At 47.5% G+C, this 15,000-nt stretch overlaps 1 protein-coding gene across 1 annotated transcript in view; it reads left to right on the top strand.

The window, feature by feature from the left end:
• Positions 1–15,000, top strand: part of TMEFF2 (transmembrane protein with EGF like and two follistatin like domains 2) — a 263,577-nt gene that overhangs the window by 199,820 nt on the left and 48,757 nt on the right. Inside the window, exons 7-8 of the mRNA XM_066637218.1 lie at positions 5,517–5,665; positions 12,271–12,330. Coding sequence (XP_066493315.1) covers positions 5,517–5,665; positions 12,271–12,330 — 209 coding nt within the window. The remainder of the gene's footprint in view (positions 1–5,516; positions 5,666–12,270; positions 12,331–15,000) is intronic.

The raw sequence follows: 15,000 nt of genomic DNA, 5'->3' as shown, positions 1-15,000 counted from the left end.
GAGCCTCCTCCCCATACAGCATTGGGGGAAGCAGGGGAGCCCCCGCTGCCCCGGCCTGCGAAGCCATTCCTGACAGGGGCCATGCACTGGCTGCCGAACTGGTTTTCTGCAAGCCTGCGGGCCAGGCCAGGGACAGAGCAGCGTTTGGAGCCGCTACAAAACCAGTCGGCTGGGTGAAAGGCTGCGCCCCAAATCCATACCCACCGACAGGGAGCTGCAGAGGCATGCTCGCCCGCGAAGCCCCACCCTGAGCCCCAAGAGGGGCAGCTGTGGGACCCTATGGGGCCACTCCCTGACGGGTAGGGCCAAGGTGCGAAGCAGCCGACTCTAGCAGGTGGGGAGCTACCTGTGTACGGCAGCCCTGCCCAACCGGACCCCCGCTCTGCAACACAGCCATTTGAGGGGAGGTTTGCTAGACAGCGGCTGCCTGAGAAGATGCCCTGCTGGAGGATGTTGCCCCTGCTGCGCCTGACCACCTTGCAGGTCATACCTGGTGTCAACCCTATGTAAAGGGCGTGCAGCCGGCAGCAGGCTTGCTAGCTGCGTAGGGCCCGCTTGCAGGGCCACGGAAAACTGAGGGAGGTCTTGCCGGGCAACAACTGCCTGCTGGGGCCAGCCGGCCTGCTGGGCCTCCGCCTGTAGCAGAAAGCTCCCAACTGGTGTCGCCGCCTGTTGAGGGAGGCCGGCTAGAAAAGGGGCCCCACTTGTGTTGTCCTGACTCATCCTTGCAGGGAGGCAGCTTGATGGCTACCAACCAGAGGTGCAGCAGGCTGGATAAGGGGCTGCCCACCCACCTGGGGGGGAAAGGGGGGCCTAGCATTGGTGAAGTTGCCCGCCCAGGATTAGAGGGGACAGGCCGCTGTGTATCACCTATTCCCTTGCCATGCAGGGGCGGTAGTGCTCCCGTCTGTTCCCTTATGCCAGCACCAAGGGCCCCTTGCTGGATATCTGGCATGTCCATGCCACCCCAAACTGACAACACACCCAGCAGGTTGTCCCCTCCATACTCACCAGCTGTGACCCGGGTACTGACCGGTCGCTCCATAGCGCTTACTGGTTCGACCAGGATACCCGGTTGAAGGGACCTCCAGGAACTCCTGCCCACTGGACGAAGCACTAGCTTGAACTGACTGGACAGCAGCATTCGGCACCGCTACGGCAACGGGCCTAAGTTTCTCCAACACTGTGAGCTTATCCAAAATTGCCTGCAGTACCTCCAACTGAGATGTGCATGTGCGCTTCTCCAGCGGGGCAGCACCCTCAACTCTGGGAACACCTGCGTGAGGCAGCATCTCCCCCTGCAAAGCTGACACCCTTGCTACAATGCTGGTCAATACCGTGGGGGGTATCGCCAACTCCGCTGTGGGAGCCTTGGCTCACTCTGCAGGGCCCGCGGCAGCGGGAGCCGTACGGCTGGCCCTGCACTGAGACCTACGCATGTCAACAGGAAGAGGTTATAACAAAAGAATCAAGGCACGATCCACTCCACAAGCAGGCTCAATCCTGATCCACTGGGTACCAGGTGCCAGGTTGGGTGCTGTGTCCACCCAGTGCCCACGTGCAAAGGAGGAAGAGGGCTGGGGCCGTGTCCTTAAAAGACCTCTGCATCTGCCCAGCTCCAGCCCTCCTCCAATCCCCTCACAGCGGAGGGGACTTGTGTGTTCAGGACCTGGCTAAACAAACCTCGATCACCCTGCTGGAACTGGGCGATCGGCATTTCCCTCTCATAGAAGAGGATGAGGGTTATTGAGGAACCTCACTGTGTGCATGGGCTCAGGACCATAGCTGCATTTCTTTGTGGAGAATGTGGTTCTCAGTTAAGATACTAGATATAATTGGAGCCACTTCTGAACCATTTATTTAAATGGAATAATCTGGAAGTCCAAATTATCTGCTTTAACAGGATTGGATTGTAGACTGGGCTGTTTCATGCACACTCATTACATACATTGTGTAAGCTGTGGTAGAACCAAAGCCTCAAAGGGCTGTTACACATGTTTCTGTTTCAAGAAATAGAGACCATCTCATGAATCACACCCCATCACACTTTATGAAGATATATAAGGAAGTAGAGTGAAACTTACATTTCATGTGCTGTTCTGCCAGAGGACACTAATGTACTCAAGGACAGTATACAGGCTAGCAGCCACAGTGCTGGCTTTGGAGGGCCCTTGAGCACAAGACCCACAGTGTGTAAGCCCCCTTTATGTGTGTATGCACAACAGTTCTCACTCACCCACTCCATCTGCCCAAAAATCAGGCAGCAGATGGAGGAGAGTTTTCCTTTGTGACGCTGCTAAGGAGAACGCCATCCACTGCAGCTTCCCCTCTCATTATCCCATAAGCATCACTTGTCAGGCAATGGGGGAGAAACTACAGCAGTCTGTCATCCTAAATTACCAATTTAATTAAGGTCAATTCAGGTGGGCATGTGTGAGATGCTAGGAAACTGCTTGAAAATCCACTTTGTGCCTGCCTGTTTTTCAGTGACACCAGTGGACCCAGTGGTTGTATGAATCTGCCGTCTGGCGTGTAAGGTTCACTGAAAGCCCCTGGAAACATGGCCTGCAAGAGTAATTTTTCCTTCTGGAATCTCATACTTCTGTATTTTTACAGGCCTCCTTTGACTATTTCACTCCTAAACGTGCAAATTGATATTATCCCTGCCTATTTGTGTTTTTTAATTTGTTACTATTTATACCTTGAAATGAATTCCATAAATTATACAAGATACGCAACATGGCAAAGTTAATATTGCTGCTGATTTAGCATTTCTTGACTTTTTTTAAATTTTGCAGGCTTGTAAAGATTTAATGTAATCACACACTCACAAAGTGCTGTATAATGCAGTCTGAAAGTTAATTCTGAAAGTACAACATCACATCAAAGAGTTGGACAAGAAAACAAGGGAACTGTCTATTCCATTAAGTGCACATTTGGCCCAATCCACTGATTGCTGATGTACCCACAGACTTTCTCACTTTTCTAGCAGGACCACAGGGCGGGAGGGGCAGTTTGATACATTCAAAAGAGCACACACAAAAACTCTGGATTAAAAATCAGTATTATAAGCCATGCCACTTGTACTCATGCTTAACTGTGTGTATGATTTCAGACGTAGAAGGCATCTAGTCATTGCTTCCTAGTGACATAAAAATGCCTGTGTTTTGCAAAATCTAACAATGCAAATCAATGAAGGATGCAAAGAGCAGTGGCATAGCTCCGTAGAGCCGCACAGCACCGCAGGGTACTGGGTGGCACTTTGGGTCACCCCTGGGGGAGGCAGAAGGTCCTCCTGCCTGCCCTCCCAGCAATTCAGCCTACGGAGTCTTTGGCCACTGGCTGCGGGAGCAGTGGGCAGTAGGACCTGTCCACCGCCGCTGCAGGAATAAGTTGCTCGGAGCTATGCCACTTGCTTCTGAAAAAGCAGACTGCCTCCATCGCAGTCAGTTTCAGCGCGGTCACCCTAGGAGCAATGCTTCCTAGGCATTCAGAAGAAGCAGGCAGCATCACTTTAAGGCATGATCGCCGGGAATGAGGGCAGCTGCTTCTTCCAAAAACAGCTGCCTTTGCTCCTAGCAAGCGCATGGAGATGACTGGCTGCAGAGGTGACACCAGGTTCTCCTGCCTGCCACCCCCCACAGTCATGCTTGGTGCAAAGCCAGATGCTTTGGAAGAAGCAGCCAGCCTCACCCCGAGCATTCTGGAAGAGATTGCGGTGACATCATCACATCACCACAGGGCAGCGGGTGGGGGCAACATCTGGGTGTGTGGCCCAGGGCGGGGCAAGCCTCAGCTACCCTACTAGCAAAGAGGCCTTCATCACATAGTTAATGCTCATTGATGGATATCTAAAGAATCCAAACCCGCTGATTTTTTTAAAAAATATCAGATCACTCAGTTTACAATAATTTATAATTACTATGCTCATTCCTTTCTTACCTTCTTTCTTATTAACAACACTTAGGACTATCATTCATGTCAGCTGCATTTACATAAAGCAGAGGATGAGAGTGGGGATTTTACTTGAACAGTAAACAGACAACATGGGAGAGGCATATTCAACCTCCCTACCTGTATTTATCTCCCTTGCAGACTCATATTTGGTTTCTGAGCCAAAAACACAGAAAAGTGCCCACAGTAGGCAACTGCAAGGGGATAAGGGGGAATGATTCAGTGACCCTCTCTCATGTCTTTCTTTTACTGTTAAAATAAGGTCATCATTCACTTTATATGTGAAGGTACAAGGCATAGAAAAGGAAACATGTGCCTGACACTGTCATGTCTAGTCTGGCCCTTAACATTTAGACCAGAGATTTTCAACCATGGTGTCATGGCATATTGGTGTGCCGCATATAGTCTGCAGGTGTGCTGTGGGAGTTTGGGGGAGGATCTTATATTAGTAAAGCCATTGGGGGATGTAAGCCCCCGACCAGCCATTCAGTGTGTCTTGCAATGATCAAAAACTGAAGATGTGCCATGACAATTTTAGTGCCTTCTCAGTATGCCGTGAGATGGAAAAGGCTGCATATCTCTGATTTAGACTGTTTTTGAGCATGCAAAATGCTTCCCATAAATCATGTCCTTAATTCTTTAAAAAAGCCACCTATAATTTTGATCAATATCTTCATATTGCAGAGTGGGGAGGAGCTACGAGTGAGAGAATAGTGACTGGGGGCCCAATCCTATCCTATCCTATCCAGTGCCGGTGCAGCTGTGCCAATGGGGCATGGACTGCATCCTGTGGTGGGGGAAGCAGTCACAGAGGCCTCCTCAAGGTCTGGGCACATTTGTTCCCTTACCTTGGGGCTGCATTGTGGCTCCACCGATGCTGGAAAATTGGATCGGATTGGGCCCTAAACCGGTGATGCTGAACCTATGACATGCATGTCAAAGCTGACATGCCATGATGTTTTGGTTGACACACCAACTTTTACCAGCACCCGACAACAACTGAGTTTATTTTACTTGTATTTCATTTTTGTAATTATTTGACATTGCTTTATATAATACATAGCACCACACATGACTGAACTGTATTTTTTAAATAAATGAATATTTATTCAGAATTGTTTCTCTTTTGTAAAGAATTATGTAAAGAATTGTTTCTCTTGTGTTCGGGGGGGGCAAGCTAGGAATTTTCCAAATTTTTGACACGCTGAACTCAAAATGTTCACCATTACTAGACTAGGCAAAGGCCATCTAGACTCTAGAGAGTTGATGGCTAAAGCAAAATTTCTGCTGGAGACCTCTTAGGTGGTATACTACCCAAACTCTCTAGTTCTGTCTGTTTTGTTTTTTCCAGGAAATCAGATCCATCCTAAAATGCGAGCCACACCACACTAAAAGCATTCTCTTTCATTCTATCAATTTATGATTCCAAACTCATGGCAATATGTCAAGCATTTTCTTATTTTCATGGTTTATTTATACTGTAAAGGGGTGGGTGGGTAAGACTTTCTTTTATTATTCATTCCTTTTTTTAATTTTTACATTAGCCATTTTTATCTTTTCAGGTGTGTGTGCAACATTGACTGTTCTCAAACCAACTTCAATCCTCTCTGTGCTTCCGATGGGAAATCTTATGATAATGCATGTCAGATCAAAGAAGCATCATGCCAGAAACAGGAGAAAATTGAAGTCATGTCTTTGGGTCGATGTCAAGGTAATGTTCCTAGCAAAATTCATTTCAAAGAGTACTCTTCATTTAAGTTTTTTCTGGTAATCTTTTGTGCAGAAATATCAGAGTTCAGGTTGGCTTCTTATTAGGCCCTTCTTGCATTTCCAAGAGATTTGCAACATAGGTGTGACATATGTTTTTGTGGACTATGGCTGCCACTACTACTAGTGCTACTATTCATAAGAATGTTTATATACCACTTTTAAACAAAAAGTACTGGTATGTGCCGCATAATGACGTTTTGGTCAATGACGGACCACATATATGAAGGTGGTTCCATAAGATTATAATGGAGCTAAAAAATATTGTGGGTCTTGCATAGCTGTGTAACCTTGTGACCAGTGTCATGGGTGGTGACTGTGGCATTGCAAGGCATTCTGGAGTGGTATCCGGCAGCCTCAAGGCATTCTGGGATGTTACCTGGCTGCCGCAGCCAACAAAGATTACACAATGTCAAATTGCCTAACAACGCATTTTGAAGAACGTATCCCTGTCATTAAGTGACGCATACCTGTCGTTCACAAAGCAGTTTACATAGCAGAATGACTCAGTAAACACTCTGGCCCCAGAGCGCTCACAGTCTAAAAAGGGATGCAGAAGAGACACAAGCAGCCATCACTGGAAAAGACACCATGCTGGAGTGAAAAGTGACAAGTACTTTCCCTTGCTAAATGTAAGAGAGCTCCACAGTCCAGGGCACAGTTTGCCCATTTTCTGAACCTTCATTTTTTGTGGCGCATAAGCCCCACTCCACCTCTGCTGGTGCCTTCTTGTCCACTGAGCTTGTTTTGAGGGATGGGCCAGGCAGGCAAGGAGGCCATGATGATGAAGCAGCCCTAGAGCACTCTGTCCCCCTTATATCCTCCACTCCACTGTCTCCTTCTTCTCTGCTCGACTGGTACTTCCAAACAGATCAGATAAAGCATGTTGAGAGGGATACACCCTGCTTGTTTGGAGCAAGTGGTTAGGTAAGGAAGGGAAACAATCAGAACAGGATCAACGTAGCTCCCTACTTTCTCCTCCAACCCCACTTCCACAATTGCTTCCTCACAGCAGTGGCTCTGGAAAAGTGGGTCACTGCTGCTCCAATCCTGAGTGTAAGCGAGAAGGGAATTGGTGTGCAGGGTGATTTGACCAGGTGGATAGCAGCCCAAGGTACGAAGCAGGCAGGTAAGGGGTGCAGGGCAGCCTACCAGTGCACTGCCTTCTCAATCTGTGCTTTAAGCAGCTGCTTCAGTGGGCCTCATGGATGGTCTGGTCCTAATAAAGTGTGCATAACTATGTACTGGATTATTAAAAGCTGCTGACATGGCAGCTGCAGCAACAGTGAATGGGCAGGGCGACCGGCATGAATGGCTGGCAGTCCCTGGCACACACAAATGGAGCGTCTAACCCCCACCACAGAAGGTACATCAGCAGATGGGGTGTTCTTCTGGGCTATTCCAGTGGAGGATCAGGCTAGGGAACAGGGCCAGCTGAAGACTTGTAAAGGGCAGGCTTGCGGTAGAGATCAATGGTAGCGATGGCACTGATACCCTGTGTCCCCAGCCACAGCTTGACATGCCCACTTGGACCCACTTGGATTTACCCCAGCCAAAGAGCTGGTGCAGATCCAAGAAGGCCCATTGGGGACCATGGTGCAGCAGAGTAGGTAAGTAAAAAGTTTTTTACTTGTGTCTTCATCACTGACTCGTCCTCTGCAGTCCCATAGCTTGTACTGGAGGCCGCTGCAGTGTGGCCCAGGATAGGATTGCGCTGTTAATCATCTATACAGGCTGCCCTACCCTGGAGTCTCCATATTGCTGGTTTTTCTTATATAATCTTGTCTGAATTTATATTCTAGAGAAAGATGGTCTGTTCTTAAAAATATGGCAACCTGCCAGTTGCTGTATAAACTTTAAAAGATGTCCACTTGGGGTTTGGGCAAGGTTTTTGGGAAGTGCTTTTATCCCAGAAAACTTGTGGTTAATTCTTGTCCAGAAATTTGGGTTCAACTTTTTTAAATAACTTGTTATGATAAACAAAGATGACATAACATATATGTACATATAAAAAAACACAGAATACATTTTTCTGTTCACCAAATTATAGCAGATACCACCAGTTAAGGCTGCAATTTTAAGCATACTTACCTGGGAGTGCTGGTTGAGTGCTGTTGAACAAAATGGGACTTACTTCTGAGTAAATATGAATACTGAGGCAATGTATGCTGGGAGTTGGAAGAGTTTCTTCTCCAGTTTGACCTGTTTTTTATATATTATTTGACATAACAAGTAAAAATTACTTTTGCTCTGCTTCAAATTCATTGTATATTTAATATTAGATTTTTTTCAAGTTTTACCAGCCCTATTTAGCCAGTTTTATTTTTGAAAATTTAAGATTCGTAATTGAAAAATAAATTGTATTTGGCAGTGAAAATGCAAACATTAAAAAATGCTTGCATTACAAAAAAATCTGTCAAAACAAGCTTTTCACTATTTTCTATAACTATATTGTTATCTTTTCTGTAACATTCCCATAAAGCTGAAGCTAATGTCCTTTTTTCCATCGGTTTGTGACAAAGCAATTCTACTGCATCTTCTACACCTACATGCTAAATGCATACTATTTTATTCCTCTCCATAATTACGTTATATAATGGATGTGATTGTTCAAATGCTCACAATTCTTTTAAAAAACATATCATCCCACAGCAGTGTAAAATCTATAATTTTAAAATATCATTGCATTGCTAAAAGCATGTATTTGTTGATGAAGTATTTGATCTTATCCATTGCCCTTATACCGCCCAATAAACATGTGAGACAGGTGATGTGGTATAATAATGGGACACATTTATCAATAATTCCGCTTTCAATACCCATTAGGGAGATAAAGCCGGCTATAAATTTGTAAATAAAATAAATAAATTGATCGTGCAAATCAGTAGTGGGTCCTGCCTCAAACTCTTCCACTTTAAACATGAGCTTCCAGCCTAGACGAGGCTAAGAAATCGCCTCTTCTGTTACGGGCATTCCCACCCTGACTCCAATTGACAGCCTGTGTTTATCAACACCGACCCCAAGGAGCTAAGGAAGCTAACCGACCCTGAGGAGCTAAGGAAGCTAAACTGCATTGCCTCTTTCAGGCCAGAAAGCACTTGTGGTTGGCTTTTCAGTCCAAGTCTGAGGGATTATCAGCCTGCTCGGAGTCAGACAGGCATCTAGGAATTCTGACTCCCCTCTGACCCTACTTACCTCAGGGTGCACACCAAAATCCCCATTCCCACTCCCTGGCCTGCACCATACATGTCACACGAGAGGGGCTAGCCTGGAACTTCACTTCCCCCACCCCACCATACTTCGGAAGGTCCTAAGGGGCCCACTGCAAATCCTGAAGAAAAATATTCGCCCCCTTCATAGACACATGCATCCTGCCGCTCTGAAACAGAGTAGGCTGTGAGTGGTCTGTGTCAGGATGGGTAATCACCACTCCTTCTAACTTTCATCACAGCCCTCCCAAGTTTGTGATTAACTTTCCTCCTGGCCCTATCTTTCCTACTATTATTGACCTCCGCCACCCTCACCCCCTCCCCACCAAACCCCATGCTGTGGCAGATTCAGGGCCCAATCCTATCCAACTTTCCAGCACTGGTGCAGCCACAGTGCAGCCTCGAAGTAAAAGAACATTCCCTTACCTAGAGGAGTGCACCATGATTGCCCCTGTACCACAGGATGCAGCACACGCCCCATTGGCACTGCTGCATCAATGCTGAAAATTGAATAGGATTGAGTCCTCAATCAGAGTATAAAATTTCTGAGAATCCACTCATGGAGGAGAGCCAAGTTGCTAACCACCTGCCATCTCAAAAATAAAGTTGTTCCCTGACACAGGTTATTCTCTCCCAAATGCACAACTAAAACTTGGGGAGGGATGTTCTGCTGAATAAACTCCTAAGCGTTTGGTAGAAACTGTTTCCACAACATACCCCTCTTAGGGCTCAATCCTAACTGGCAGTTATGCCGGCATAGAAGGCCTTGGAGTATCGCAAACGTACCATAAGGCACGTTTGCACCTCCATGGGTGGGAGCAGTGTTGGCGCATTCAGATGCGCTGATGCGCGGAGGCAGGCAGAAGCCTCCGTGGCAGCTCCAGCGCCACAGCTTGTGTCGGCGCGCTCACGCCGGCACAAGTGGCAAAGGTAGGCATGGGGGGCAGGAGGGGGCACTTCTGGGCAGGGGGAGGGCGGGCCCTGGGGGTGGGCATGTGGGGAGCCGGTGGCGGGGCTGGAACCCAGCAGTTATGCTGGATCCCAACCCCCATCCCCGGAGAAAATGGAGCAGCTACCAGCCGCTCCACTCGCCTCAGACTTACGCCACCTCTAGAGGTGGCGCAGGTCCAAGGAGACCCATTAGGGCATGCAGCCCTTACCCAGGGGTAAGGGGAAGAGCTTCCCCATGCCCTTGGTTGAGCCGTGGCAGCCAATGAACCTGTGTTGGATGCAGCGCAAGCCTCCTGGCTTGCCTGCTCCAGCACAGGTTTGGATTGCACCCTTAGTGAACTAGGAGACCTGAGCAACATCTCCTAAGCTATGTTGGATGCCAAAACCACTGCAATTTGCTGTCTTTTGGGCCCCCAAAACAACAGAGTATCTGCACACCCTAACCAGCATCATCCAGGGGCAACCTGCCATGAAAAAAATAATGTCAAGAACAATCCAACCTTAATTAAAGATAAATCACAACAAAGTAGCCACCACAGCTTAAACACCACATACTTTTTCTGTGTGAACACAAAAAGGTCAGCATGCCTCACTCTCCAGCTGAGGCAGATTGATGATCTTAGGACAACTACCGTGTTTCCCCGAAAATAAGACACTGTCTTATTTTTTTTGGCTCAAAAAAAAAACACACTAGGTCTTACTTTTCGGGGTAGGTCAAATAAACACACTAGATCTTTTTTTTTTTTTAATGTACAACATTGTACTGCCTGCCTGTCTACTTAGAAGTCAGTCCCTTTATAGTTAATGGGACTTACTCCCTGGAAGGTGTGCAGAGGGTGTCCCCTCAGCACCCAGGAGGATGCCTGTCTACTCAGAAGTCAGTCCCTTTATAGTTAATGGGACTTACTCCCTGGAAGGTGTGCAGAGGGTGTCCCCTCAGCACCCAGGAGGATGCCTGTCTACTCAGAAGTCAGTCCCTTTATAGTTTATGGAACTTACTCCCTGGAAAGTGTGGAGAGCCTCAGAGCCTGGTAGGCAGGGTTGCCTCACTTGCTGCTCCCTGCCTCAGCTCCTCCTCAGCGTCTTCTGCCCAAGGAAGCACAGCAGGTGCTTTCTAGGTAGCGCGCGCGTGAGTGCAGTGTTCCCAGTCACGTTGTCCACCTGCCCCTGCCCTAGGACCCCTCCCGCCCCCCTATCCTGGCCCTGATCACAACTAGGTCTTATTTTTGGGGTAGGTCTTATATTTCAGCAATTCTCAAAAAAAAAAAAAAAAAAAAAAACAAAAACAAAAACAAAACACTAGGTCTTATTTTCAGGGTAGGTCTTATTTTCAGAGAAACACAGTATCATTTTTGAAGACAGCTGATCTCCAGTGCCCAATCTGCAGTATTCCTTCACTGCTCAAGCCAATTTCCTGACCCTGAATGCCACGCCCCCAGGAGACAATAGTCCAAAATGGGAAAAATGTCAAAGGGGACCCATCCCAATGATGAAAAAGAGACATGCCCTCCACCTGGCACTCTTCCAGAAAGACCTGTATGGAATGCACCTGACACAAATCAGAGCACACAGAGCAGATCAACAGACACAAATTTGCTTGGCCTCCAGCCCATGAGCCCAATGATCCATCTCTGAGTGGCACAACCAACGTTTCACCCCACCCAGGACCCAAATGAGATTGTCAAGTTGCAAAGCCAAATAACAGATACCTGCCTTGCTCCTACCAATGAGCTCACCAGGCTGAAAGGTCCCCCAAGACACTACCAGGACAGCTGTCCTGAAAAGTTCAGGTTCATGCTTAGATTCATACCAAACATGCACCCATATTAAACTCTCTCTGCATGTGTGATCTTTGTACAGTACTTTCAGTGCAAGATTAACCTGTTTGCACATTGAAAACTATAATACTCTTTATATATCTGTGGTGGTACATTCTTTGGGTGACTCATGGGAACACGGTCATGAGTTAAAAGTGCAAAAGAGCAATTTCCCAGCATAGATAGCAAAATGAAACCAGGCTAAAATGAAAATATTATTTCCTAAATTCCTTTTGAAAAAAGGCACTGTACAAAAATAAGATTAAATGATAAGACCCTGTCCCAAGCTTACAATCTAAATAGACAGTCACATAAAGAAAATGGAAGAGGAGGATAGGGGAAAGGAGATACAGCTGAGGAAGACTGACATGAAGTTAATATCACAGCAAACTAGGGAAGGCCTGGGGGGAAAAATGTGTCTTGAGGTGCTTTTAAATGGTGGAAGGGACTGAATCATATGAATGTCTGGAGGCAGTGAATTCCAAAGATAAGGCACTGCTGAAGCAATGGAAAAAGACAGCAGATGGAATCCTTGGTCTAACTAAAAGATAAAATGCATACCTGTCTTTCAGACAACACAACCACCACTACGAAGTCAGAAGATGGACATTACGCACGAACAGATTATGCAGGTAACACTTCCATTAAAATATTGCCCATACAAGAAAAAATGGTTTATCTGAATAGAAAAGCATTGCATTTGCTTTGGCTTATATGTGCAAAAAAATTGGATAGCCTAGGTCAGCGGTTCTCAAACTATGGGTGGGTTGTGACCCAATTGTTGGTGGTTCACAATAGTGACATTGCAGATTAGGGTATGTGCATCAAGTGTTAAACAACTTACTACTTTGTGGGGAGCACTGCTGTTCAACCACCATTATGGCCACACCCCTTGGCATTTATCAATCAGGCAGCAGCCTCTAGGGCAGCCATTTTCAATCACTGTGGCATGGCACACTGGTGTGCCGCAAATGGTCTGCTGATGTGCCGTGGGAATTTGGGGGAGGGTCATTTATTAATAGGGCCACTGGGGATGTGAGCCCCCTACCAACAGCATGGTGTGCTTTGTCCATTGTCAAAAAACTGATGGTGTGCCTTGACAATTTTAATACCTTGTCAGCATGCTGTGAGATAAAAAAAAAGGTTGAAAATCACTGCTCTAGGGCAGGGGTGCTCAAACTTTCAACTTTGGGGATGCTGGACCTTTAACAAGTGTATAGAAGAGAGAATTTCAGCAGGTGCAGCTTGTCATCTGTGGGATGACAAGTTGCACCTGCTGCAATTCTCTCTTCTATACACTTGTTAAAGGTCCAGCATCCCTAAAGTTGAAAGTTTGAGCACCCCTGCTCTAGGGCCTCTAAAAAGTTTGAGAACTACTGCCCTCAGTTAACACATCATTTCTGAAATTCTCTCTATGGCAGCCACTGTGCCGTGGCACACTGGTGCGCCACGAATGGTTCCCAGATGTGCCGTGGCATTTTGGGAGACAGTCATTGTGATGTCCATCTTGGGAGTGGAATCAAGGGGTGCGTTGTCCACTGTGTGGTCCAGGCTCGCCCAGTCTCTCCTTGGCCGGTGCAAAGAATGGGGAGCCGCAAAAAGGGGTTTGTTGATCTTTTTTACTTTAGTTGAGGTTTTTACATTCATCTGAGGGGCCCTGTTGCATCACAGGGACCCCCAGAGCATTCCCCGTACAGTAGCAGTCAAAGTCCATAACAGTCCCCAAAAAGGGGCCAGTTACCTCACGGGTCCCCTCTCCAGTAATCCTCACCGCAAACTGTGCTGGGTACGTTGTGCTCCCCGCTGGAAGGCAGGTACATCAGGGCCGTCCCCTTGGAACAGGAGGGGTCGGGATTGCGTTTTCATCCCTTTCTCGATCCTCCAGGTAGTTTCTGGCCTACAGACCTCAAGGTTCCTTGGCCAGCCAGATGGGGAATAGTCCTCCCTCCAGGTAAGTGGGGTCAGGTTAGATGGGCTCCTGGGGTCTCCTCCCATTGGGGCTCTCCCATAGCCCTGGGGAGTGTCTCCCCTCTTTGGGCCGTAGTCCCTGGACTCGGCCGGCCTGTGGCTGCCTCCAGACTGTGGCTGCCTCCAAGCTGCAAGAGGCCCGGACTTCCTCCTCTCTTTTGCCTTTTCTATCTCCTCCCTCCTGGAGCAGGAAGGTGCTTCCTCCCCCCTTGGCTGCCTGTTCTCCTCTTATCCTCCTGGGCAGCCCTTCCAGCCCCGCCTCTTCCTGGCCCCACCTGGGCCTGAGACATTGTAAAATCTCAGGTCTTCCTACTGCAGGCCCTGCCCTACCTGTTAAAAGGGGTAGCTGCACCTGGGTTGCCATGTTTCTTGGGATGCTCCTGCCCTGCCCAATGGGTGAGTAGGCTGTCGGTAGTGATGGCCCAGGAGCTTTTCCCTCTCTGGCTGGCTCCTTGTACTCCCAGGGCATTCCCCTGGGGGTTCTCTTGGGCTGGGCTCCCCCTCTTTCAGCTCGCCTTCCTTCGTCCTCCCTCCCTCCCTGCTGTGGATCGCTGCCCAGGGCAAGTCGCTGGGTGACAGTCATTTATCAATAGTACCATTGGGGGATGTGAGCCCCCTGTTGACAGCACGATGTGCCTTGTCAATTGTCAAAAAGCTGGTGGTGTGCCTTGACCATTTTGGTGCCTTGCCAAAGATAAACTGAATTTGCCTTGCTTTGGTGCAGAGCTTTAATTTTCATCTAGTGCACAGCACACCCACTCCTAACATTGAGAACTATAAGCACGTGAAAGTCACAGGGCTCACATGAAACCAGCCTCAATGGCGTTTGAACTCAATGGCGTTTGAGGAGTCTGAGCTTGTTTATTTTATGAAACCCATTTCATCTGTGGTGGGTTTTTAAAATAATAATAATGGAATGTGTTTTACATTTGCAAGTATGATGCAAAAGAAAATATTAAGTATGTTTTTTTCATTCATGAATGTTAGATTTTGTTAAATTGTTAAATTGTAAACGACCTCAAGATTAAGAATAACTATTGCCTTCCTTCAGGAACCCCATCCCTGCCCAAAAGAGACCTTTTTGACCTTCATCAAATGCTGCTGAGAAAACTCCACAGTCAGGGAATAAGAGGGCAGATCCTCTCTTGGGTTAGGTTGAGGACCAGGAAATAGAGGGTGGGAGTCAATGGGTAATTTTCGCAATGGAGAGAGCTGAAAAGCAGTTTGCCTCAAGGATCTGTCCTTTTCAACCTGTTCATAAATCATCTGGAGACAGGGTTAAGCAGTGAGATGGCCAAGTTTGTAGACGACACCAAGCTTTTCTGAGTGGTAAA

The sequence above is a fragment of the Tiliqua scincoides genome, chromosome 1, assembly GCF_035046505.1.
Source record: "Tiliqua scincoides isolate rTilSci1 chromosome 1, rTilSci1.hap2, whole genome shotgun sequence".
Classification (NCBI taxonomy): Eukaryota; Metazoa; Chordata; class Lepidosauria; order Squamata; family Scincidae; genus Tiliqua; species Tiliqua scincoides.
This window is presented reverse-complemented; position numbering and strand designations above follow the sequence as displayed.